The sequence below is a fragment of the Nesoenas mayeri genome, assembly GCF_963082525.1.
Source record: "Nesoenas mayeri genome assembly, chromosome: 1".
Classification (NCBI taxonomy): domain Eukaryota; kingdom Metazoa; phylum Chordata; class Aves; order Columbiformes; family Columbidae; genus Nesoenas; species Nesoenas mayeri.
In genome coordinates, this window is record NC_137541.1 from 124715373 (window position 1) to 124742494 (window position 27122).

Here is a 27122-nt window from a genome sequence, read left to right on the forward strand (position 1 = left end):
CTTGTACCAAAAAAACTACACACCAAACCCAATTATTCTCAGCTTAAAGCCTCTTTGGAGGTGGCAGTTTTGTTTGAACATTTCCATCATTATCACCTCAGTTTTTACCACAGAACAGCTGTCTAACAGGGAACCCAGAGTTAAACAAAACTATGTCATTACAAACTGAACAAGATCATCTACACATAAAAAAAAATTGCTAAGGAATTTGGTAGAAGGTTGTGAACAGATCACCATATTACATGACACTTCTTCAGCCTTTCTCTTAAAGAACAAAGCAATATGCCCATTACTATTACTCAAACTCAAGTGCACATTAGGCTCCCCTCCTTCACTCAAATGAACAGGACTTTATCCTGCATAAAGCACTATATTTATTAATTCATTAACTATACTGAATTCTTCTGCCGGCAAGATAATTCATTATGAATGCAATTTAATTTAGGAATCAGGTGAGGGTTTGTTTTTTAGTGGGTGGTTGTTGGTTTTTTAAAGAACACAAACACCACATGAAAGGAAGTTGAAGAGATCTGCACAGAGGCATTTAGCAAAAATTCATATAACTTAAGTAAGGAATTCTTAAAATGACATTTGAAATATGCTCTGGAAAAAAAAAAAAAGACTACTGATTACAACCACCACATGAATTCACCCTTAATTATGTGGGGAAGTGAAGTGTAAAAGACAGTTTATCCGTAGGCTGGCAAGAAGTCTTCAAACAAAACAAACACAATGATATTTCAAAACTGTAGGTTCTTTCTACATAATGCTAAAAAATTGAAGGATCAGGATGGGAAAAAAAACCCATTCTCTATTCCTTTCACTTTCTCTTTCACATTTCTAGCTGGCTACCCTGAAACAAGACAGAACACGAGAAGATGATTGGTCTGACTGACCCAGAAAAGCAACTCTTGCAGTAGTCATTTAATTTGTATTTAGGTTGAAATTCTGACTTACAGAGTAAAAACACTGGTAGAAAAACAACACTGAATGGACATGAAGATGTCAGTAGTCGGTTTTTACAATATAAGAAGTACTTATAAAATTAGTTATACAAAAACATTTTACTATCTCACATTGTGGACTGGTATCTTTAAACTTCAAGTATTTTGGATGACGAACAAAGTTAAAAAAAATAAAAATCACATGTCAAACCAGGTGATCAGTGTTTGCCTCTCTCTTAAATATGTAGCTTCATAAACTGACTCATTTCAAAATATTTAGCAGTTCCCAGAAGAGAAACTTAAGTTGCTGAGTCTTCAAATGCTTTTACCAAGTGAGCAGATTTAATGATTAAAAGATGAGATTCATTGTTAGTATTTTTGCTTGTTGCTTCAGTGGATTCAGTTCTTAATGTAATTCAGCATTACTGATTTAAGAGTCCTCTTAAGTCTACATTGTAATAAATATTAGGATTATCATGTTCCTCCATTTTTTTCACAAACTCTGGTCTCTTTTAACTCAGGTTTAATTTGTGGGTCCATTGGAACACAGTTGCTCTGCACCACAGACTGTTTTTCCTCTCTCTAACTTTGATGTACTATTTTTTCCATTATCCCAAAGCAAAATTCTCTCTTTGACAACAGAAGTGTTACATGCCATTAATGTCCCTCTTTTACTCCAAATCATGTCTTTGGAGTATCCTACTTGCCTTCCTACACCAGCTCCCACCATTATTTTTTTTAATCTGAGATGCATTCAGGCTATCAACATAAGGAAAAAAAAGCATAAGAAGAAGTGAACACAGAGGCACAGTAAGAAGGCTGAGTAAAAGTGACATAGTGGCATTGTGCTGTAACAATTTTGTAATAAATTAACTGATCAACAGAGAATAGCACAGACCCCAGAAGCTCTTTAAAGAGACCGCCTGATCCATTTTAGTTTTCTGTTTTCTCTAAAATCAGAAAGATTCTGGTAACAAGAGAATCATTGTGTTTATCCCAACCTTACAAATCCAGCAAAGCAGCTATTTTACTGAAGTACAGGCGGTTTGAACACATGATCTCTGCACTAACACTCAACCCAATCTTGTACATGCAGAAGTCTATAATATAACCTCCAAGGTCACTATAAATATTCATTGATGTGCACCTTTCCTCCAGTCTTAATGATTCTAGGTGAGTTGCCAACAATTTGCATGTTATTTCCCACCCCCCAAGCTGATTACCATAAAATGCTTCCCAGGAAGCCATTCATTATTTAAAAACCACCTCTTCAGATTATTGCTATCATTGGACACAACCAGAGTACATGGGGGCTCTTAATTTTCACCTACAAGCACAGCATTTTATATGAAAATCCAATCAGTGGCTTGCCTCATGTGTCTTTTAACTAAATATGAACTGGACTCTTCAAATGTCTTGGATGCTCTGGATAGGCAATAATAAATTTTCTTTGCTATGGATGTCAGGTTCTGGCTCATTCCCACTAAATGCCTTTAAATTCAATGTGATTTAAGAATTTGTATTTTAGGGGTAAAAAAAAAAATAAAACAAGTAATTGCAATACATTTTCTCAGTCTTAAAAGCAATAAAACACAATTTAAAATCCATGGTGCTAATCATCAGTGTGTAAAAAGGATGGGGAACTGAGCAGAAGAAAATTGTTACCAACATTAAGCACCAAGCAAGCAATATAAGCACAGCTGTACTACTCATGTATGAAACCAAATCCTAATAACTCTGATTTAGATGTACTATCATTTTAAGCTCTGCTTATTTATTACTCCAAATGTATTCTCTTTTCATATAAGAGGACTAGTTATGTAATACCACTTTACCATTTAAGGGCTGTTTTTTGACAAACTTAGATGCTTTGCATCAGATGCATGATTTTAAAAGTAATATATATTTAATTGAAAAGATATCCCCTATACATTCAGCAAGACAGCATTCACAGTCTGTCATATACACTCTGATCTGTTCAGCTTTTCCTTCAACCGATGGCAGCTTTACAATTTAGAAATTCCTTCCCCTCTGTTCTTAACTCTCTTACCTTCTCAGTTAAGCACCACCAGCCTAATTCTGTAAAACAGAATTAAACAAAACAGATTGGAAGCACTGGCAGGTAAAATAAAGAAGGGAGTGACACTCACCTCTTCCGGTAAAGTGATGATAAGATCAGCATCCACCTGACCCACAATTCTTGAAAGGAAGTAACTGCTGCAAGCTGCAAGCACAGCTTTGTGAGCCCGAAATCGTTGATCTTCCACTAAAATAGTAACATCACAAAGAATATCTTGCTTTCTCTGATCATCAAGACTGAGAAGTACATTGGTACTGTGTACTGAAGATTCATATGCAAAAACCACACTGTTCTTCTCACTTAGAGACATTCTGTATCACAAGTAGTAGTGTAAGTCTCAGCGGAAAGCATGCTTCTATTCTTCAAATCTGGAAGAAGAAAAAAAGAAGTTGTACATGTGAAAAGTCTCATCCAACAGGAACCTGTTGATACTAAAAAAATAAGTAAACTGTTAAACATGCATTGCCTATTCAAATTCTTTAAGATTACTACTCCATATTTCATCTATGTTAATATATAAATACATGCTTATGAGTATTTGAAATACTCAGACCTTAACATATACATCTTAAAAGAATGCTTTAGTAGTTTCATAGACCAAAAAAAGCATGAATTTTTAATGTGATTTCAGCAACAAATAACAGAATTTTCTTTAGCAAGTGATTAAGAGTCATAATTTCACTGTAACACCAATAAATTCTTCAAGCTTTCGTTTTTACTTATCAGTATATTCTGACTCCAACACTATGAAAGTGTAAAGAGAAATAAAAAACAGATGCATTAAGCCAGAATTCACCAAAATACTATGTAAGCTACTTCTGTTTACTGATTCACCCAGTACAGAATAAAATATTTGTGTTCTACCTTCTTTCAAAAGTAGCTTGCCTGTTAAACTGATCAGGTACTGCTAAAATACTCTAATTTTCTCTAGTAGGTTGGTGCTTTGTTTTTAAAGCAGATTAGTTCTCCTATTTACCACCTGCCTCAACTATCTAGTGCAGCCTTTCTTCCCTCTCCTGCTCATTGCTATTTGAATTGTCATGCTTGTCAAGTTTCCTTTCCTAATGAATCACTTTGATTCAGATCACCCGGCAACAGAACCTCTTTTGTGACAGAGCAAAGTTCTGAAGTAATAGTATTTATTAGAGAATAAACAACATTAAAAGTTGTATGATATTTAAAACCCTGACATTAAATATTATAAAAGTTTCCTGAAGCTATTCCTCAACTCCTAGTATTAAAAAAAAAGAAGCAAGCTAGGGGGAGGGGTCAGCCCTCCTAGAGAGTGCAAAGTTTAAAAGCATTTCCAAGTCTGATCTTCACACTGTATGTCTAAATTCCTATCTTCTTTGAATTAAGCCTTTCTTCTTTTTTTTTTTTTTTTAAATTAATTAATTTATTTAAAAAACGGCCTAGTAAGTGAGTAAGTGCCCTTGCATCTAAAGCTTTTTCAAGAAACCACATAAGATTTGGAACTGTCCTGCAGGAAGAACATGCTATTACTAGGAAAAGTGTTAACAAACAGAGCATTTAGATTACTCTCATCTATTCTACCCAAGAGTTACTGTAACTGAACACAGCTGCTCAGACTCACTTCAGCTGACACAGGAATACCCAATCATGATATTGCTCAACAGAGGTTGTTATGATACACCAGCTTCCAACAACAGTAAAACTGTCACCAATGCAAAGCTTCAGTTTTCAAATATGGGAAACTTTCACAACACAGCGGAGAGGAGCGCATGGCCATTTTTAAACACAGCAGGGAAAAAACAAACAACCCTGCCAGCTATACTCCTGGTTACTCACTACTCAAGTTATCTTCATGGGATACAGGCATTTTTTAGTGATCTTCCGATCCACATTTCCAATGGCAGTAGTAGCACAGTGTCAGCCTGGACTCTGGTACAAAGTGCAGAGCATCAGCATTATCTGCCCTTCCCACTCCCTTGTGGAATATTCTGCACTCAACTTCAGTCAATGTTACCAAAAAATGTACAGATCATACCTTGGCAAAGACAAAGAAAGTAAGGCTGTTTTGGGGCATTTGCTTAAATATGCAAGATTTTGTTTTGTGAAAATAAAAGTTCTGAGGAAAAAAAAATGATACAAATCAGATTCCCAATGAGTAACAGCTATCCCATGTGCTGTTAACCCTAAAGGGCTTATTTTTGGAAGAAAAATACACTTTAAATGTTTTCATATACCTAATGACAAGACTACAGAGATTTGTTTACTTGGTATTTAGTTTTCAATCAGTTTAATTGAAAATTATGGAATAATTCCATGTGAAACAGGATAGCTTATGAGATCTAAGCAGTGCAATATAAACCATGTATTGCTAATTTGTTTGCTCTATATCCTTATCATATTCCTCAAATATTACAGCACACACAGCTTAACAAAGTGTGACTGTGTATTTGTTACCAGAAAGTCTGAAAAATGTGAAAAAGGAACAGAACACAAAACAGAAGACCAAATCCAGGGTGGTGGGAAATACAGGGAAGTATTAAGGATAAGGATGTATTCTGGGATGAACACTTAGGCAAAACTGATAAGGGAGACAACAGTTACAGACAGGCCTTCAAAGGTTCTTTTTTGTTTTTTCTTTTGAAGTCCCAAGTTCTACCAACCATCTGACAGACAATCCATGTATCACACATGCAGCTCTTGGGTTTTCCCAAAATAGACAGTTCCAATATCCAATTCAGCTCATTACACTTCCACAGCATGAAAGTTTAAAAGGAAGAAGAGTATATATATGTAAAAATGTTTGTGTGTGTGTGTGTATATACATATATGCACAGAGAACAGTCAAACCTCCTTTTCACTTGCTCTCCAAGGCACACAATGTGGTTTCAAAACAGCATACAGCCTACTTGAAGCACTGATAGTGAGCTTCCAATGTTGTTGCCGCCAAAAATAAATTAGGTTTCTACACTGAAAAGCTACCTTCTGTTTCTTGTGAAGTGAAAATAGGTATTTGATTTGAGCAAAACTCAATTTAACACTACTGTGATACAATGTTGTACTTCTTAATGTGAATATTTCAGTCAAATTATGTCTCCATTATTTTTAAATAAGATGCAAGATTTTTTCAGGTATCCAATATATAAAAAGCAGCATTTCATTAAACATTTCAAAATCTACAATAACCTTTGGGGGAAAAAAAAAACCAACAAAAACAAAAAACACGCCAAAAAAACTCACAAAACAGAAAAAACACACTACACAAACCAAACACTAAATTTCTCTCAGTCTTCTTCGTAAAATCTAATTACTGTCATACATCATAAAGAGAGAAATCAAAAGGAAAAGAACCAGATGACTGAAAATGCTGGTGAAAACAAAAAGCATCAAACAGGAAAGGGAAAATGTAGCCACTATAAAAAGCTGTAACACTTCAGAGAAGTACGAACAGAGGTCAAATCTGTGAACGTCTTAATTCTGTTTGCCAGTTGCGTAATAAATGCATGGTACCACGTTTCTGATAGTTTTTGTAATAACAGCCAACTAAATTTTCCACAACAGCATGTGAGTACAAAATACACTCATCCATAAGTGGATTCATTCTGCACATTTCCACAACAACAGCACTCTTGTACCAAAAAGAATATCTCTTATGTAAACTGTTTAATTTTTCTTCTACTTTAACTGCTCCCTGGATGACTCTGAAATTTTTAAAAGTAGTGGTTGAATGAACAAGTGAAAAGGTGTGAAGTGGACACAAAAAATTCAATGGTGCTTTTTAAAGAACCTTTATAACCGCAACTGTCTCACAAAGACAGACCCTTCTGTGCATTCTTCTTTCCAATTCAGGTGTCCATTTTACATAATTTAATTTTCTAAAAACATTATCTATCCTATTCTACCCCCCTGCCCTCAAATGAAAGCAGCAACAAGTTGCTAAAAAGAAGAAAAAGGCACACTACTAACAACGATAAAACAAATTATTTCCTTGCAAACCAGACTAAAACTCCTATCCTATCATGCTACTTTTATTTTAAAATGAACACTTAAGGAAAACTAAAAGCAGGCACAGATAATTCGTAAAAGTATTCCAAGAGTCAGTAAATGACCTTACATTTAAATCACTGTTCACTAAGTCAGCATCAACAACCCACCACATTACTGAATGCAAAAGATGCTAAGAAACAAAAACATGCAACAATATTCTTTAGGACATTTGACACAGCAGGTACCATCAAAATTAAGGAGTCCGAATAAATCTTCCAAATCTCAAAATAGTCAAGTATACTGTCAGTATAAGAGCTTTCCTCAAATTCCTCTCACCTGAAATCCTGTGCACCTAGTAACATCATAGTCTTGAAGGGAGGAAAATAAAAAACATGGGCAAAAGTATATAAACACATGTGCTAGTATAATAACTACATAAAGGAACACTTGCAGCTGAATGAATCAGGTTCTGCTTTGAAAACACAACTAATCATGTTACTATGAAGTTTTCATACTTTATCAGACAGTGATATTTGAGATTTAAAAATGTTCTGCTTAAGGGCAAAAATATTTTCTCCTAAATACTGGCTATAAATCCTTATTCTGCTTCATGAAAGTGAAGTTAAGTCTGATTTTTTTTTCTCCCTACTAGTATATGATCCAATAGGAAAACTATGCCTTACACGTATCTGCAAAATTACATCTCCAGGAAATTTAGAGATCTGTACTTTTAATTGACTAGATATATACATATTTATTTTCAAAGAACATATAAAATACTTATTGTCTTAATGAAAATTAGCACTGCAACAACATTTAAGAAGGAATATACATTTAAGTATACAGTGTAGAGATCAGAGCAAGATGCCTATGAAGCCTCAATCGCAAATACAGATCTCACCCAAGACTCATTTTTCCCATGCATTTAAAGTTATTCATTAGCTTATATTATTAACATGAAGGTAATTGTGAAGTATAGGAAGCATAAGGTAGTTTAAAATTAGATTTCAGGCTTGCTCACCTGATTATTTAGGATTGGTAGCAATTTAACTCCTAGTTGACTGCAGCATAAAACATGAGTTAAATGATCCTTTACTGCCTTCCCCCACAATCTCTGCTTTAAAGAGTCACTTAGTGTAGATCTTTAGGTAAACTATAAAGCCTCCCATTCAATACTAATATATAAAAATATATATTCATATTCCAAAGATGATTATCATTATGGGTGAGACTAGGTAAAGCTATAAGGAACTTGCGTTGCTAAGTTACTGAAAGAAAATAATAGTAGACAACACAATATTTGAATAGATAGCATAAAAGTAGGAACATATTATCAGGATAACACTCAGTGTGATGTATTTCTTATCCACACACATATAAATCTGGCATAAGGTAGATTAACTTTCATACTCAGCAGTACCTCTGCAGCATGTGAGAGTCTGCACTCAACATGCTGTGGTCGACAAGAGGTGAAGGAAGATTTTAAGGACCAATTTGTCACTGAAGTTGACAAAAGCATGCACAGAAACCAGGGCAAAAGAACTGCCTGATGATTAAGTATGTCTCTGACATTTCAGACAATTACATAGTCCTGAAAAGAGTTTTGTATTGCATTTCACATAAGAGATATATTTTTATATGTGTAAATATATATAATAGATTTTAATATACTATATATATCATTATGACAATAATAAACAGTAAATGACTTTTACAATAGGTCTTCCAAGCAAACCACTCATAAAAGTCAGGATTTGACACAGTACCATTTTCTCAGGTATTTAATGCTGAGGAATAATTCTACCCATTGTGCAAAGGACAGCAAAACACATAGTGTATATATATTGACATAAAACACTCAATATGAGCATTTGCCCTTTTTATGTTGTGGAGTCCAAACTTCACAATCTGCTATAATGATTAAGTCCTTTGTCATTGTAAAAAGCTGAAAACAGACACAAATCCCATTTAAAGACAAAAGTTATATGAATAACCAGCAGCAATCGCAATAAGATGCAGATGTTAAGACAACATTCAAAAACCTTGGAACAATAAAGCAATTGTACCACCCATCAGCTCACTGCAAATATTACCATCAGCAACAATTATCCCAAATCATTACCACTTATCCAGATGCCCACTGGACAACTACCAAAGAGTTCTGTAGAGACTTTCTAAAACATTGATGCTCTGTCCAAAATACTTTATTAATAATGAATACCAAACATACAGGACCATAAAAATCAGACTGACTAAATAAATAATACAAACCACTATTCAGTGCAGTGAATTAATAGTAAGAACATTTTTAGACTTTAAATGAAGATTTAGAGTATCTTGCATTTTGCATCATGTTCGAAAATCCCCCCAAATGCCAAACAATTTACAACTAAGCTTTTCAATAACTTATAAAACTAGTCAAAAACCACCAATTACGTATGCTTATAGCTAGTTTATCATATACTTGCATCATTCTTTCTGAACAAAGAAGTTAAAAATAACAGCTGGAGGTGTCCCTGTCTGCCTAGGACAGCTGCCAGGAACTTTACCACAGAATAACTTAGAAAAACAATAAGACAGCTAACACACTGGTAAATTCATTGTCCTTTATTCTATACTCAAACACCACAAAAACTGAAAAGGGTAATATTTCAACATACAAAGGGGTGTGCTTTACAGCTAAAAAGAGCTTTAAAAGTTGGACCAGTTGACACTCGAAAGATCCACTGGTAGCATTAGAAGAAAACACACAGCTAGAAAGAATGAGTCACACAAATGAGCTCCATAGGCTCTGAGACTCTTTAAGGCAAACAGTCAAAGAATACTAAAATGGCACTTAATATTGAGATACAGGTTTGAGAGTGCAAATCACTGTCACTACTTCTTCTATTTACATTATGATACCTCTATGATTTGCATACGAGTTTACCAAAATACTTTTTGAACATTCCAAGTTTCACTGTTTCAAGTGTCCTTAAAAATATTAAATCAGAGCACACAAATCCACAGAAATCAATAATAGTCATGCCTTCACTACTTAAAAAGGTTGCATTTTCAGGAAAAACATAGCTGACTTGCTAAACTTAAAATCTAAATTCTTGGTGGTAAATCTAAGGACCTGGAAAAGAAAATCCAGTATCTAATGGTCACCAAGATACAATGGCAAGCCACAAGCATTTGGATTCAATTGAGTCCAGCATCCAAACCCAGTGACTGTGACAGACTCACTGTCAAATAAAACACAGGACTGTACTTTTTTACTGTCACCTGTAATACACTTAATAGCAAATGGGGAAAAAAGCCAGCATAAATTGACCTGTGGTTCTTCTGTCTTAAGCTCGACTGAGACAGCAATGGCACTAGCAAGAGCCAAGCAAAAAATACACGAGCTACAGAAGTTACAAGAGATTACATCCTATCAAGTCAGTGCTTGCTTTTAAAGAGCAACAGCCTCTTACTTATTATCCATCAGTCAATAAATCCATTTCAAATATTTCTAAAATAAGAGCTAATATTTTATTCCTAGACTCAGGTATCAATTATGTGGCTCTACTACTGCAATCAACTCAGCCTACACATAGGCTTTTTTTTCCTGACCTTCAGCTACCATAAATTTCCTGTAAATGATCCAGTTCAAAAGTCACCCAATTTACTGAAAAAGTAAACAAAACTTTTTTTCTTAGTCTTTATTTACTTAGTGAACCACCATCCACTAATACCACACTGGATATCAATCCTCTGTAGGAATCACAGTAACTCTCACTTGTACATGGTAAAATTCTTTCAATAAGAGAAAGCACACAGCGACACTCCCCTTCAGTAACTGCAGGCAGCACAGCTTTGCTGTCATTACTATCTGAGCTAGTTGGACATCCAGACATAATTTCAGTTGTGATCATCATCATGACAAAATTAGCAACATTAATTTAACACCTGGCAGACAATAAAGTTCTGCTCTGTTACCATGACTCTCGTAGCATATCTATACTCTCAGAACACTTTAAATTCCTGAACAGTTGGAAAAAAGGCATAATCAAGCCCTAAAAAATAGCTTGGAAAAAACAAACTCTGGGCACTCTCTTGACTTCAAAGTTGATCTATTGAGTAACCTCCAGCAGGTCACTTTTGTCTCTCAGTTCCCCTAACGGAGACATTTACATTACTTTATTCTATTAAAAAAAACCCAAAAACATCTGCCATCCACAGATTTAAAGTACAAAGGGAGCGCTATCATTTAGTACTGCTAAAACACGGCAGTTTGGATAAGAGACAGTTTATTCAAAATACACAGCAAAGGCTTTTTTCTAAAGTTTTATATCTATGTTCTTGCCCCTAGCTATCTCTCCTTTTAAGGAAATAAAGTTATGTTACAGATGAATGCCTACAGCAGTTAATAGCTGCTGATTCATGTTATGCTGACAAGGAATGAACAAGCATTTCAGCATTAATGTTTACTGCCTTCCCATCTTTAGTTCAAAAAGATGTTAAAAGAAAAAAGCAATTAAGAAAAAAGGTAAAAAGGAAGCTTTGCTGCATAAGAACAATGCTTTCTCCTCTAAAAAAGAAAAAGAAGCTGCATCTTCAGATGATTAGCACATTCATAATTAAAATTCTAAATTGTATTCTTTATTAGTTCAAACACCTGGATTATATTGTTGAAGCTTAATTACATAAATGAGCTCTTTAAAAATTATTACATTGTATTTCTGCAACATAATTCTTGCCACAGCATTTGGACTCTTGTCAGGTCACAAGCAAGAATTAAAAAGAATCACGGGAAGTCTGGCAAGTTCTAAGTCTGCACTGAGAGTCTTAATTTGTTTTCCAGGTTTTAAGCCTGAGTGTCCACTTTTCTTTTTTTAAACATTTGCAAGCTACATGAGAAGTTGAGGTGTGGGGAGGGGGGAGAAACAGAGACCTGAAATTCCTAGTAGTCACAAGACTCCAGATTCTAGTTGGGATTTTAAAGGAAAAAAAAAAAAAAAAAAAAAAGGATGGATACTGTGTAATCACATAAATTTTCCAAAGAGCAGAGATTTGAATAGTTTCCCTCAGAAGATGACACAAAACAGTCCATATTAAAACCAGGAAAAAAAAATGTGACTATTTTGTAGTTTAACATTATTTTACACAACACTTATTGTTTACTTTTTGGAACAGGGATAAAAATCATACTGTGGGACTAGGTTTGTTTCAGTGCTAAAATATGAAACAGGACTGGAGGGATTTCAGAGACTCCTTTGCAGTAAAATCTCACCACCAATAACCCTTCAATTCTGCTGACATTCAAACAGTTACTCTGGATAGACAACAATGCACAGACCTTTGAAATGCATGGTTCATCGAAAGAAAAAAAAAAAAACCCACAACCCAACAACAAAAAACCTCTACAAACACAACACCCCAAAAATACTAATATATTTTTTTTTATAAAAACTACTTTACATAATAAAATATTCACTTAGGATAAGGGGTAAATTGGTATAATGTAAAGTAAGGACAATTAACATCTACTGTCAGTTCTTGCCTTTACTTAAAGGATGAATACCTTTGCATTTATAGCTACATATTCTACTCCCTGACACAGTTAAACAAACCACATGAATTATTTTGTTTTAATGACTGTCAGAATCCATTCACAAGTATGTATGTCAAACTCTTTTTAATGAATACTAAATTAATCATCTGTGGTTTCAATGTATCTAACTTAGAAGGACACAAGAACCTGAAAGAGCTGAGAAGCAAATAAATTGGCAAGTCAAATAAGATAGTTTTTGGAAATTATCTTCACAATCTTGTTTCTGGTATTAGCTTTTTAACTCAAATTTGTTTCCACAATCGTTCTTCACAGCATGTGAAACTGAAACGAAATTCTACAAATATTTTAGACATAAATCAGGAAGAACTTCAGAAACATTTATGCAAAACCAGAAAAACATAGGTTCATCAGAATTGGTAATATTTATATATTAAGAAAAAAAAGATGCAGAAGACCAGACTTCAAATGATAATTCTAGTCAAGTCACATAAATAAGTGACATAAATAAGTGTTTCTGAGATGGCACCATAGAAAATACTGATCTTAAAAGAAGGGTACACAGAGACAGCAGTGCTATCTGTGTACTTATCAAGGTGTTAGTCAATGGGCCAGGATTGGAATCCAAACACCTTCAAAGGTTAACTTGACAGCTCAAATGAAGTCATTCACAAGCAAATTATTTAAATGTGATTCTAAAGACTAGCTGAATATTCTTTTAAGATGCAGGTTGTCATTTAAAGGCACTTTGACTTACTGATACCAGAGGCTACCTCTTCCACTCTCCAATATACGTCTAATGATTATACTCAATTTATTTGTATTTCACCAATGCTTATAAAGTCAATTTGCCTTTCATAGTGCACTTCCCCCTTCTTTTTAAAGCTTCAGTAGTGGACCAGTCAGTTGAGCCTTACTCTGACCTGCTAATTCACATTTATCCAAAATACTAAGATTTCCCTTTGTGTTACTTAAGAAGAACAAAACAACTGTCCACCCTCAAAGGGGCCTTAAGTGAAAAATACAGCATACTGCTGGAGAGGGAGCTACTTTTGTGGCACAGCCTATGATTTGCTAAAGCAAAGAGAGCCTTTCTGTTACCCTTTTTTCTTTCCACATTGCTAACCTCTGAACTGCAGGTGGGGAGCAGGGAAAGCTGCAGGTGAGTCCTCACACATTATCCCCACTGTGGTCATATTAAGCTGAATTCATACAATTTAATGCTTGTTTCAGCAGTTACTTTTTGCCCACTTAAAGCTTTGCTCCTAGCCACATTTGCATCAATTTACATGTCACCTATGGTTTAACTAAGGATCGCATGTAAACAGGACTTAGGACTTACGCTACAAATAACAAAGCTTTTTTGTACCCCTAAAACCTCCCTCATGAAATTTTCAGTGGTCCAATTCTAAGGGACAACTAAAACGCCAGCACTTGGACTCAACCATGAATCCTTTGACTGACCTACCACTCCTCCCCCTCACACCAGTATGCTCAGTGCAGGGAGAAAGACAGATCTATTATTAAATATATGAAGAATATGTATGAACACCTCGTCTTATAAAAACCAGGACTGGGGGGGAGGGGGTGGTGTTGAGGGAATGACAGGACAAGGAGACCTGTTGAGCTATGCTTCCCTAAACCATAGGGCAAAGTTACTGGGGATTGAAGTAACCCATATACAAAGACATTTCTATTCTACACTCAATGACAGTGCCACCTGATCCAAACTATCAGACTTTTAATACTAGACAATTCTGGTTTTTATTACTGTTAAAAATATCCTTAGCATAAGGATTTAAAAACCTATTAAATGCAAATAAATATTTAGCACACCAAGATCTTTGACAATTTTGAGTATAAAACGTTCAAAAACAGAACAGATGCAAGTTAAACCTTCACTTCAGCATTCTCCTTAGAATCAGGAGTGTGCTAGCAAAGGAAACTGGCCAAATATCCCACTTGCTGTGCCTTCATTCAGTGCACAAGACAAGACTGGACAACAACAGCAGGTTCTTTTTTTCAACTAAATTAAAATGGGAAATATACACTGGAAGCACATCTGAAGGAACACAAATACTCAGGGATTCAACAGACTTCGCTTGAAAGAAGCCCTCCTGAAGAGCATACAGTGTGAGTATTCTGCTTTCAGTGACAACTATTTCTCTGTAAATCCTCAACTTTTGCAACTCACTACTTGCTAACATGCACACAGACTTATATATGTTAGGGCATCCAGGAACAGTTATACTATTTAAATAACCTCTAAGGTTAAACTCATAAAACATGAAATAAGATTTGGCATATCTTAGTTACTTTAATTTGGACTCAACAAGTTTGACAGGAAGATACTCTTGTTTTCTCCTCAGTGTAGCATAATATTTGAGATTAAGGAACTGACTCCATTACTAAAGTATTCAGAGTGCTGTATAACTTTAATCTACTGTGTTTCTGGGTTGCAATTATTCCATTACTGCAGTCAAATACGTTTTTCACACAGTGAAAGTGCCTTCCTGAAAGTGCCTCACATTAGCAAGTCTGTCAAAAGTTATAGCCATGATGAAATTGTATATACAGTTATCTTCACTTTACTGCTAGAGCGTTTGCTTTTCCCTCCTTTTATTTCAACAAATGTTTAGAAAGCCCAGCTGTAGATGAATTTGGGATTACTGTTACATTGCCATACTAGAATAGAGAACGTAAATATAATTCGACAGAAAAGCACGTGACGATTCTTTTAATTACTAAATTTTCAGCATGCCCCAAAGCATGCCAAGTATCTCACTGTACAGAACAAGATAGACAGGATTTGGATCTCACTGTTTACGGTCTAAAATAAATCTTCCCCGGCTCCCACAGAGGGTAACAAACACTGAACACCCCAGGTGCACGTTTCACCCAGGCAAAGCGGGGTTACCGCCAGACTTCCAGCAGAGCTGAGCTGTCCCTTTCGCACAGGGCCAGCGACCGCGGCGTGGGAGAGTCACGCCTGTGTTACCGGAGCGCACGGACACCCGCGGAAACTGGGGGCGAGACGGTGACTAACGCCTGACTGCCCAGCCCCGCGGGTGGCGCTGGGCACAGGCCTCGGGGGAAGCGGGGGGGGAAATACCTCAAGCACGGCACCGAGGAGGGGGAGCCGGCCGCCACCCGGTGCCCAGCGCTGACAGGGCGACTCCGCCACCGCCCTGCGCCGGCCTGGCGCCCCCGCGAGCGCGGCCGCTCCCTCGCCCCACTGGCCGGACCCCGCCGTCCTCACAGCTTTCGCCTGGGGTCCGACAACGCCCGCCCCGCGCCGGGACGCGCCACAGAGTAAGGGGGCAAGGGGGGCGGCCGGCTGATTAACAGCACCCCTACGAACGTGCCTCAGACTCCTCCACCCCCACCCCCCCCCCCCTCCCCTCGGCGAAATGGTGCTGCCCTCGCCCCCCTCCACCCCACCTCCACCCCAACGGGCACCGGACGGGCGGACAGTTCTGCTCGGCTCACCTCAGCGCCTGCCGCCGCTGCTTCGCGCGGGCCCCCTTACCCGCGGGCCGGTCGGCCGGAGGGCAGCGCCGTCACCGCCTCGCCCCCTTCCTTCTCCTTCTCCCCCCGCTCCCTCGGGCTCGGCCACTCCTGCCACAGAGGCTGCGGCCCGACTGCGGCGCGAGCGGTCAGGTGACTCCCAAACAACATTACCCGCCCGCCGCCCCTGCGCCCTCCCCGCCGCGCACACACCCCGCCCGCTGATTGGATGCGACGCTCCCCGCCGACGCGCAGCCGCCCACACCGCGGCGCAGTGCGCATGCGCCCCGCCGCCAGCAGCCCGCCCGTGACAGGGGCAGCGGGAGTAGCAGCGGCGACCCCAGAGCATGGCTGAGGTGCTGGGCGGGGTGTTCACCGCCTCTCTGAGGGGAAAGGGCTATGCGGGCCAGAAGCCGTAGGTGCCCCCTAAGGGCTGCAGTTACGTGGCGGAAAGCGCAGGTAGCGGCGGCGGCCTCGGTCCCACGGCCATCTCCTCGTGTGGTGTCCGAGGCAGAGACGTGACGGGGCAGGACTTTGTGTGTTCTGCTGGTGTCAAATTCTTAACTCTTTCAGAAGTGTGGGCCGAGGCCTGTGCTGGGAGGTGCTACCAGTTGACAAGCTTGACCAGTGATGTGGTTAGTGACACCTGGTGTGCAATGAAAGGTTAAACTAACGTTTTGTGAAGGTAGCATTCCCAGTGAGTTGTTGCTGCTGTAGCTTACCTGATTGCTGAATTTATGCTGTGCGGATTAAAGCACTTTGTGGCAGCTCAACCTGTTTTGATGTGGAGGTGGTTTGCTGGAATTGTCCTTGTTCTGGGTCTGACTTGTCAACCAGCTATCAAGCTCTGTGGTGCGCTGTGTAAGAGGAGATAAGATGACAAGGCAGAAAAAAAAAATACTAACGAAGCAAGTTGTGGTGGAAGAGATAACGTTCAGCTAGCAACAGACACACCGGTACTAGAACTGAAACTGCTGTGGTGTTACTGTTGAGCTAGTATCCCTATTAAAAGGTAGACCAGGATGTCCAGTTCTGTGTGTATTCAGCTTGCATGCTGTTTTCAGGTCCTGACAAGTATTTTTGTGTGATACCATTTACAAGCTACTGGAGAGTGTCCAGAAGAGCACTGCGAAGTTGGTGAAGGGTTTGGAGGGGAAGCCGTATGATGAGCAGCTGCAGTCACCTGGTTTGCTCAGCCTGGAGAAGAGGAGACTGAGGGGAGACCTCATGGTGGCTACAGCTTTCTCACAAGGGGAGGAGGAGGGGCAGGCGCTGAGCTCTTCTATCTGGTGACCAATGACAGAACTGAGGGAATGGCAGGAAGATGTGCCTGAGCAGGTTTAAGTTGGACATGAGGAAAAGGTTCTTCCCCCAGAGGGTGGTGGAGCACTGGAACAGGCTCCCCAGGGAGGTGTCACGGCCCCGAGCCTGACAGTGTTCAAGAAGAGACTGGACAACGCCCTCAGACACATGGTGTGAACTGTGGGGTTGTCATATGCAGGGATGGGAGTTGGACTTGATCATCCTTGTGAGTCCTTTCCAACTCAGGACATTCTATGATTTTATGTACAAATTCAGCCTAACATAGATAAGAGGATGTCTTAAAAATGGCTGCTGTGTATTGCCCTGTCCAGGATTTCCAGGCTCTGATAGATATTTGTCTCCTCAAGAGCAACTTAGAGTAGCAGTGTCTTTCCTACTGCTAAGAATAGCTGGAGAGCAACTTGTTCGCCCCAGTATTATCTTGAGGGCAAGGCAAAGGGAAACTTACTGAAAAATGGAAAAACTTTGGCTATGTTCTGTGTTAAAAGGGAAAAAATTCTCTGTTGGACAGATCCAAGGAGGCTAAACTCTGTGCACCTGTTTTTTCAAGGACGTCATTGAAGGTAAGCTAGAAGCTGCATATCCTGAATAAAACATTAATGATGGCAGCTATGAAAGATGCACTGCCAAGAATACTAATAAGAATTTCATTGTTATGAAATTTTAACTGTTTAACAATTTTGTTTGCATTTGAATTATGATTGCATTTATGCCTCAAAAATAAAGGATGTATGAAATATGCAATCTGTCTTACATTGTATTTGAGTGTCCTGTAACTTTCTCAAGCTGGTATTACAGTAGAAATTCAAAACTCCATTTTAGGCTTCCTGAGGATTTTTGATAAAGGTATGAGCAAAGGTCTTACTGGCGATGTTTAGTAATGATAGGTGCGTATAACAGGGAAGGGAGTGCACCTCGAGTTTGAGTGTAATGACTGACCTTACATAATTTAGAAACAGATGAAACCATGGGGAAAAATGCTTAAGTTTTAAAATCATGGAGTGTCATTCTTAAAAAATAAATACTTTTGTATATTACTTCTTTATATATTAATACTACTTTTTTTATTTTTTTCCCTGAAGAGCTACTACCATTAGAATGGTAATGCTGATTAAATTCTTCTTTCAGTGGCAAGCCAATTAGAAATTGCACCAGTAGGAGGTCTGCGGGATCTTGAACTGATTTCACCCCTACCCAGTTAACTGGGGAGCCCTTGTACACTGAAGTTTCATTTTCACAGCAAACTAGAAAGGAACTTTTCAGTGGCTTTCTTCAAAAGTCATTATACCAGATTATAACTGATAACAGACAGGAAGACCCTGCTGCTTTATTGATTTGTCTGCTAGCTGAAGAGAGGGTTCTGGATGGGATTTTTTTTAAGTGGAGAGTGGCTGCATTTCACAGGCAGGCTTCACTTTTCCTTGGATCATTTATGAGTTATTTAGGCTCAGTTTTGTAAGGTGCATTTTATACTATTTCTTTGTTTCCATTTCTTTAATCTGAAATCTTCATTAGCACCCAAAATAAAAATGACAACCCGAAGCACCATAAAAGCAGATGCGTGACCATACCCCAAGTAGCAGTTCCAGATTACTTAAGTGTTCCCAGTTGTTCCCGGCTCTGTGAATTTGTAGTACTTACTCTGAAAATTGTGCATGTAGATGCAAAAGTCTTTTTCTCCATTGGCAACATTCAAGACAGATGTTAACACCTTGTTTAGATTTGCAGTAGGTGGAAGTCTTTCTGTTATGCCAGCTGTAGGCCTGGCACATAAAGGTTAGCTGTCTTCCAAAGCAACACACCTTCCATTTTAGTTTTACATGTGCATGGATTCTTAAAAAGAGTCTTTATTGTGGGCTAATACATCTTGAGTAACAGTTGTCTTTTGTAACTGACAATCATGCAAAACAAATAAAAGCAACATGGATAAAGTAAACAATCTACTGTGTTGGCTGTACATGAGATTAGTCAAGCAATGCTTTCTCTGAAAGGCCTGCAGCAAATAGGATTATGTACCCGTGTGATCATCCATTCCAACCGCTGGGACAAAGATGTTGCACCTATGCTGCGCTGGAGCCAATAAAGCAGAGAAGGTATCAAATCAAAAGAGATGCTGAAAGGGTATAAAGAACAGCAGCAGTGTGAAGTATGGGACCAGGCAAAGAATGGAAGCATCAAAAAAACTTATTGCATTAAGAGCAAATCTGGATATTCAGTTACTAATTTAAAATTGCATACACTTGTGGTCTTTGTTTATTTTACACACTGATCTTGTGAGCATTTTCTGAAGGAGGTGTGATTCCTTAGAGATTAGAAGAATCCTTTGCTGGGAGGAAGGATTGCCTCTCCACTGCCACCTTTTCCTTGGGATTTCCCTGATGAATCTGTCCATGTGTATTTCTGCTAAAGGAACAGGTTATATCCAGTACTTTGTAAACTGAAATAATCCCTCTCATAGTTTTCTTTTTATGTAATACAGCTGTTATTCCTGTGTTTATACAACTCCCATATTTTGACTAAGCAAGAAATTATTGATGGCCCAAATTTGCTAAATCTATATTATGAGATGAGCATCTGAGATGTTTTCAATCTCACACAAGATTCGGCAAAATCACACATAGTGGAGGGAGGGTGTGGTTCTCCCTGCTATTCATATGAAGAGCATATTGAACGAAATTCCAAGGCTTTCAGTTTTGACAGAGGCTAATACAGATATTCCTTCGATGACTGTTCGATAATTACCTTTCACCTCATTAAGAAGACAACGTCTAATTCTTTTTAGTTATTATTTGGTAAATATATTCCTCTGTACAACCAGAGTTCCATTACAAAATAACATAAGAAATCTATTGGCACATAAGTTTAAGGACAGCTATTTGATGATATCCAAAGAGTATCTGCTTGCTTGAGCTTTGAGTACTACCAGTTCTCAATAATGATATATTCTGAATCTAAGTTTCTACAGTTGCTCTTTATGTTTTCTATAGCTTGTAGTTCTCATGCCCTTACACATGTTGGTACTTCCCAGTCCCCTACTACTCAGATGTGAAGAAAGCAGCTTGAAGACAATTGTTTAGATGGTAAAAATTGTGTTACAGAAATACAGGATGTTCTCAATGTTTAAGCATAAGCAGAAAACTTAAAATACCTACCACTAGATTAAGAGTTTTGGGTTTTTTTTCTGGTCTTACACTTAACAATTTTTGTGTGGAAGAGAGGAGAGCAGAAGAAAAAAATTGAAACATAAAATAATAAATCAAAACAAAAGGAGCTCTGACTTTGGCTTGAAGATTGGCTATCAAATCTTGGACTGCACCCACCAAGAAGGGATCTTCATCTCTTGTTCTCAATTCTAGGGATGATGCAATGCTGACTTCCCACACAGTAGGGAATGAAATTACGTCATGATAGCTTGCTTCTCACTTATAGTCAGACTGAAGAACTGAATAAGTGCTTTCCTCATTGAAATTAGACACAACTGGAAGGAGAAAAAATTAAAAAAAAAAAAAAACAAACCAAAAAAGTGGATCCATTTTTTTCCTTAAAAGGAGAAGTAAAACCAGCAAAAAGGAGATCTGGGAGCTAAACTGAAAAACAAGGAAGTAGGTCTTCCTGCAGATGAATAATAAATGTTTTAAAGACAGAACAACATAAAAACTGAGATAATAGATGCTCACAGAATTATTGAGCATGATAACAAATAATAACCATAACAAGAAGAAAACAAAGAAAAATGTCCCCCTTTGTTTCATTTTTTTTTTTTTCCCTTGACACATTGATGACATTATTGGGATTTTAATTCCCATTATGTCAGACGCTGTTATTTCCTGAAGAAGCCTGGATATAGCTGTCTCTTTGCCAGTGTTGTTTACTGCTCCTGGCACACCAGGTACACCACCCTCAGCTCACACTAGTTGGCAGCTCAGTTTCACTGAGCTCTGGCTCGTCTATGGGTGGGTAATGGCCCAGAGAGATGAAAGTGGTCTAACCTCTGGAGGTTCATTGTGTTGACTACAGGGCACAGCCTAAAAGAAGGAACATTTTGGCCACTTTTAATATTGTGTGTGATCTTTTCTGCCCTTGCCCTCTATTCCTGCTGGTTTCATACCACAGAAACTTGACTAATAAATTCTCCAGAGGTAAATTGCAACACTAAAGGTGAGATTCATCTCACCTATCTTTATCCATTTAAAATTTGACTGTGTAATATAAGCTACTTAGCTAGACTTCTGTGCAATCAATGGAACTAGATAGGCATCTCCACAGGGTAATTCTTCCCTTCCTATGGTAGGCGTCTGAGACAGGTGTGATGAAACTCCTTTTGGAGATGCCTGTCTCACTCCTTTGTCTGTGGCAGGAGTGTGGATAGCTGGGCGAGGCTAGAGGCCTAACTCTCAGAGTTAACACATTAACTGAACCTGTGTCCCCATATTGCTGCAGGATGCTGGAATCAGAATCCTCTAGAACGCTGTGGGGTCATTGAGAAAAATAGATGCTAAAGGCTCATCCTTCTTTCATCATGAAATGTCCGATTTTTTCTGGCTGAGCAGGACACTTACCTGAGCATCAGAAGAGTGTTTCTCTCTTTGGTTCTTTTACCTACCCTTTACCCGACTGATTAGACATACATAATGAATCCAGCATTTTTGGTCGTAAACCAAATAAGCGTACAGATCGCTGCACTACATCAGGTGTAGCAGACATGCTGTTGTCCTAGATGCATGAGGTTTACATGCCTAGGTTGAATGTACTGCATATATGGGGTAGGTCTGAAGCTTTCCTGGAAGCACTGGCTGTAGTGTCATAAATGGTGAATTACATTCGTGCACATGCAGCAATTCCAGCATTTCCCCAGAGCCACGGATTTTCTGTGCATACGTACATCAGCTGTGTTGCACATCTAAAATACATGCATGCAGTGATGGGCAGATGGAGTGGGAGAAGATTCCAGCTGGGACTGGTCTGATCTCACTGGAACAACTTATTGAGCTCATTACCTGCTTCTGATGTTCTCCTGCGCCCGTCTATGCCACCAGCTATGACAGGAGTCACCTGGGGGAAACTGCTGCCCTGGCGTCTTGGGGCAGAGGCTGAAGACCCCATTGTACACACGTCCACATCAAATATGACTTCTGGAGGCATCATATAGAAGACTAGTCCATTTACAATCTGGTAAAAGAAAATCAAACAGCTCCCTCCTGTGAACTTGCAAACACAAAAGCTGTTTTTTAAATCTACACTTAGATAACATTTTCTAACTAGAAATTAAGCTATCAAGGAGTTACTATATGATGTCCTGAAGTGAATGAAACCTCAGGGCTATGTCAATATGTACAAGCTGAAAATCTGGCTCTTATTTTAAAACTATTTTAAAAGTCTTTATCTACATTATTTTAGAATTTATTTCCATACTGTCTTTTGCTCTATTTGTGTGGCACTGTTCTGATTCTTAGGAACACACTTGCTTATTTTTCTTGGTTTCTTACTTTAAAAAGTCTGGTTCATTCTGGGAATGCATACTATTAATCACAGAAAATTATTATTAAATTCTCTGTATATAAAAAAGAGAAAAAATACTTTTCATCTAGAAGTCAGTTCTATTCTAGTAAACTGTCTTTTTAAAATGCAATTATAGAAGTCATTATCTTAAATCTAAAGCTAATTTGGTCCAAATTCTCATCAAAGCTTCTTAAAATGAAAAATAGCCCTTCAGTTAAAACTGTTTTGGTTTGGTTTGGGTTTTTTTTTCAGATATTATTTTTCAAAACAGTAACCTTAAATTAAAGAGTAATATTTCAACGGGGAAAAAAAAGATTATTTTTCTTTTCTTGAAAAGAATAAGAGGAATTTTTTTTTTTTGTTCTGTGAGAAGGGTTATAAACCATGTGTAAACAATGGCAAAAAAAGTGGGAAACAGATTTAAAAGTGTCTAGCTGTGGAAAACAAGAGGTCTACTTAGATAGGCTGGTGGAGGTGTATGAAAATACCAAAGAATGAGAAGTGCAGCAGGACAGCTACAAAAGCCCCAACCGGCTATTTAGCTTGAAAGAGGAAAACAATTGTTTTATTCATGAAAAATTGATTTGCTTTCCTGGAAACCTGGAGTAAGACTGCTAATGGGTATAATTTTGCCAGACAGCAATGCCTGATCTGAGGGATCTAGGAAAGGATCAGAAGAGGTGAAATTACTGCAGCCAGACTGTCCAGACTGGGCATTATCACACAGTGGCTCTTTTGAAGCCTGGGAGGAAACCTCGGTGTATGTGGGAAAAGCCAGTGTGTGTCACCCGGGACTGGATGAGTGTTTGCAGTCTCAAGTCATGCTGTGGGATCGCAGCTGTGTGGGCTTTGGATGAATTCGCTCCCTTGCAGCAGAAAACCGCAGAGCCTGAAACCAGCAGAAGCTGAGATTTCAGACAGATGCAGATCTGCAAACAGATTCAAGGAAGGACCAAGGTTTTTGGGAAGGTGGAGGGAGACATGGTGTAACACCTCGTGCTTGGGGGGCTGAGGATGTGCACTCACAGGACCACAAACCATAAATGCATAGCAGCCCCACTTCTTCTGTGTGCCCTTCCCCTATAAAAGGTTCGTGCATGGGAAAGACAGTAATCTCTTCAGCAAATGGCCTTTGCAGTACTAGGGAAAGAAGAGGTCATCTGTTTTTTTTAATTTATAATATAGTCTATTGACCATCCCCTGAATTAGCAACTTGGGATGGCCCCTCTGCACACCCTTAGCTTAGGAGGACTAAAAGCTGGTGGTGTATTACTTCCATGTGTGTCCAGCTTGGGGTTCTTCTCTTGCTTTCACTCTAAACTGCTCTGAGGAGTCTGCTTGTTAGCACCAAGTTATCAGGGCTATCTGGAGTACAGGTTTGTTGCTTTTCTAGTAAAGTGCAAACTCTCCCCACCCTGCCCTGGATGAGAACCCAGGGAACGTAGCTTTTATCTGTGGAAGAAGGTACCAAGTTTTCCTAAATGACGAAAGTACTTGTGGCTGAGATCCTTGAAAGTAGGAAAGAAGTGGATTCTCTCTAACACACATGCAGATTCATAAATCTCTGCAAGACTTGAGATGTTGAAACTTTGGACTAATTCCCTAAGAACTGTAGTCATACCCCAGAGAGGAGAAGGATGTTGAGTCATAGTGAAGAAAGGAAAGCTGAATGTTTTTTCTATTACAACCATCCCAGAGGTCAGACACAACCAAGACAGACAGCTGAACAACAAAAACACTAGTTAAATGATTCAAAAGGTTAGGTTTTCTGGCAATTAGATAGAAACACTTCAACTACTCTGAAAGAAAATATAGGAAAGAATTTTGATTCCAGTATATCTAAGCATATTTAGCTTTTGAATCTAGTGCCTGAAGAAGGATTAACTTTAGAATGTTTTGATAGAAAGCTTCTGAAGGACATGCGCATAGGCTGTCTGAAGGCAATTGCAAATACACCTAGACCAGAATGTCACACAATGGAATAGCATTTGCTTCTGGAGATGTCTGACAGTGGCATAAATAAGCAACAATATATGATTTTTTACAGCATGGCATAACTTTTTTTTTTCAAGTACCTAATTAAGCTACTGTTCTGCTTAAATAAGGTCTTCTTTATGATCGCCCACCTTGCTTTTGCTAGGCCAATTGCAAAAGTGAATGATGTTCTTGAAGACCTGTCTAAGATTGGAAAGCATACCAAAATTAGGAAAGAATACCATACGTTCAAATACTTGGCTATGTTTTAATTTCACAGCATAAGGTTCTTATTGTAGCCTACTGCTTCTGTATTGATCACACAGTGACTTGCCAGGAAGACAAGTTTGGCTGTTCGACGTACTAACTCTACTGTTACAGCTTTGTGAAAAGGATATTTATCTTTCTGAGGTTGTACATTTTACCATTTGTCACAACAGAGGAAAAATTGACTCAGTGCCTGCTTCTGTTTAGAGCCTCACATTAAATGCACTACAACAGAAGCTGTTCAGTTTCTGGGACTCATTACTAAGTTGGAGTCTCAGTTGAGAAACCGGAGCAATTACTAGTTTGTTTGTCACTGCAGTGATCCAGTAAGAGGGAGCCGACCTTCACCCATCTGCTGTGTCTATCTAGGTTTCCTCCTGTTCTCGAGTGACTGGCCAGTCAGCTCATTGTGCGCTTGGGTGTGACTGCAAGCTCTGGTGAGTCATGATTTAAATGCACAACTCATACCGAAAGGAAAATGAGGCCAAATTTATCTCTGCTTTTGATTTTATCTGTAGCTTAGTTCTGTGAAAGTCACAAAGAGCCCAAAACTGCTACACACAGCAAAAGGTAACCCAGTGCAAAGAAGACACAAAAGGAGGTATCACCATCAACGTGCAAAAAAAGGAAAGAAATATACCTGCAGTTCTCTGTACCGGGTCTAACTGTGATGGAGTCTCTTCTGAAAAACAGAGCAGTAGATGATGCACAAACTAGTGGTCACCTATCGTCAGAGAATGTAAGTTGCTGAAAACAGCAAGCTGACAATTAGGAAGTGTACTTGCAAATCTGGAACTGATTATATAGTGTAATTTCCTGACAATTTGGTTCTTTGTTAATTTGTTATCTTTTGAGGTATTGCATAGGACACAATAGGTGGACAGCTTCCTACTGTTCCTGCTTTTCCTCTCTCTTCTTTGGACAGCTGATGATCCACATCTGTGGAGACTGCTTTTGCCAGCACTTGAAGAAACTCACAACCTTTTTAAAAAACATTTTGGCATTTGATTTCTCATGGTGCAAGGTAAGAGCTTATGAAACCATTTTCAAAGTTTATCTTGGGAACACACTGGGTTTTTTTTCCCTTTCCCTTCACTGAATCACAGTGTTTGTGATTGGAAGTCACCTATGGAGGGCATCTGGTCCAACCTCCATGCTCAAGCAGGGCCACTCAGAGCCAGTTGTCCAGGACCATGTCCAGACATCTTTTGGGTATCTCCAGGGATGGAGACTCCACAACCTCTCTGAGCAACCTGTGCCACTGCTTGGTCATCCTCATAGTGAAAAGTTGTTTCCTGATGTTCAGGTGGAGGTTTGTCCGCATTGTGTCTCACTGGATATCACTGAAAAGAGCCTGTCTCTGTCATCTTCGCACCCTCCCTTCAGATATTTGTATCCATTGGTGAGATGTCCCCTTAGCATTGCCTTAGTGGGGATGAAGTACTAAAGAAGGGCTGAAATAGGCCAAGCTGCCTAGTCAGAGACTAAGGTGATATATCTACTTGGCAAAAACCTCTAGTGCTGTTCCTGCTGCTGATGAATGATTACAACAGTTTTTGAGACATGCTTTTTCTCTGGCAAACATGTAAATGTTGCACTTAATAACAGTGTGGATCTTGGGTGTTTGTTAGAGCCTGGACACTGTCCCAGCCAGAGCTTACCTAGCCTGAGAACTCTTCAAAATACTTTGGAAAAATACCTGAAAAAGTCAGTGAAGCCTTATTTAGACATCCTGAACCACACAGCAGCCTATTGTTACCTTATGCCTTGTGCCAGATTCAATATACAAGCTGGACAAATGTATGTTAGGCTTGAATGTAGTCAGTGAAAAGCAGCTTATGAGTACATTGGTTATAGTTCCTATTGCATATTTTGTATCTTTTCTGAAAAGAGGCTGTATCTCTTGCTTGAAGAGCTCACGTAAGGTCTTCAGTCCCCAGAAGAGACCAGCTGGGTTATGTGTTGGCTGCTTTACTTCTCAACAAGCATTCAAAGGGGTGAGGGAGAGGAGGAAAGTCAGAGCGAGGGAAGGACT

General features: G+C 38.7%; 1 protein-coding gene across 1 annotated transcript in view; it reads right to left on the minus strand.

Annotated features, from left to right (window-relative positions):
* Positions 1 to 16148, minus strand: part of BACH1 (BTB domain and CNC homolog 1) — a 28519-nt gene extending 12371 nt beyond the window's left edge. Inside the window, exons 1-2 of the mRNA XM_080363489.1 lie at positions 16007 to 16148; positions 3095 to 3392 (exon numbers count right to left, since the gene is read on the minus strand). Of these exons, the coding sequence (XP_080219615.1) occupies positions 3095 to 3334 (240 nt within the window). The 5' untranslated portion in view covers positions 3335 to 3392; positions 16007 to 16148. The remainder of the gene's footprint in view (positions 1 to 3094; positions 3393 to 16006) is intronic.
* Positions 16149 to 27122: the final 10974 nt, after the last annotated feature.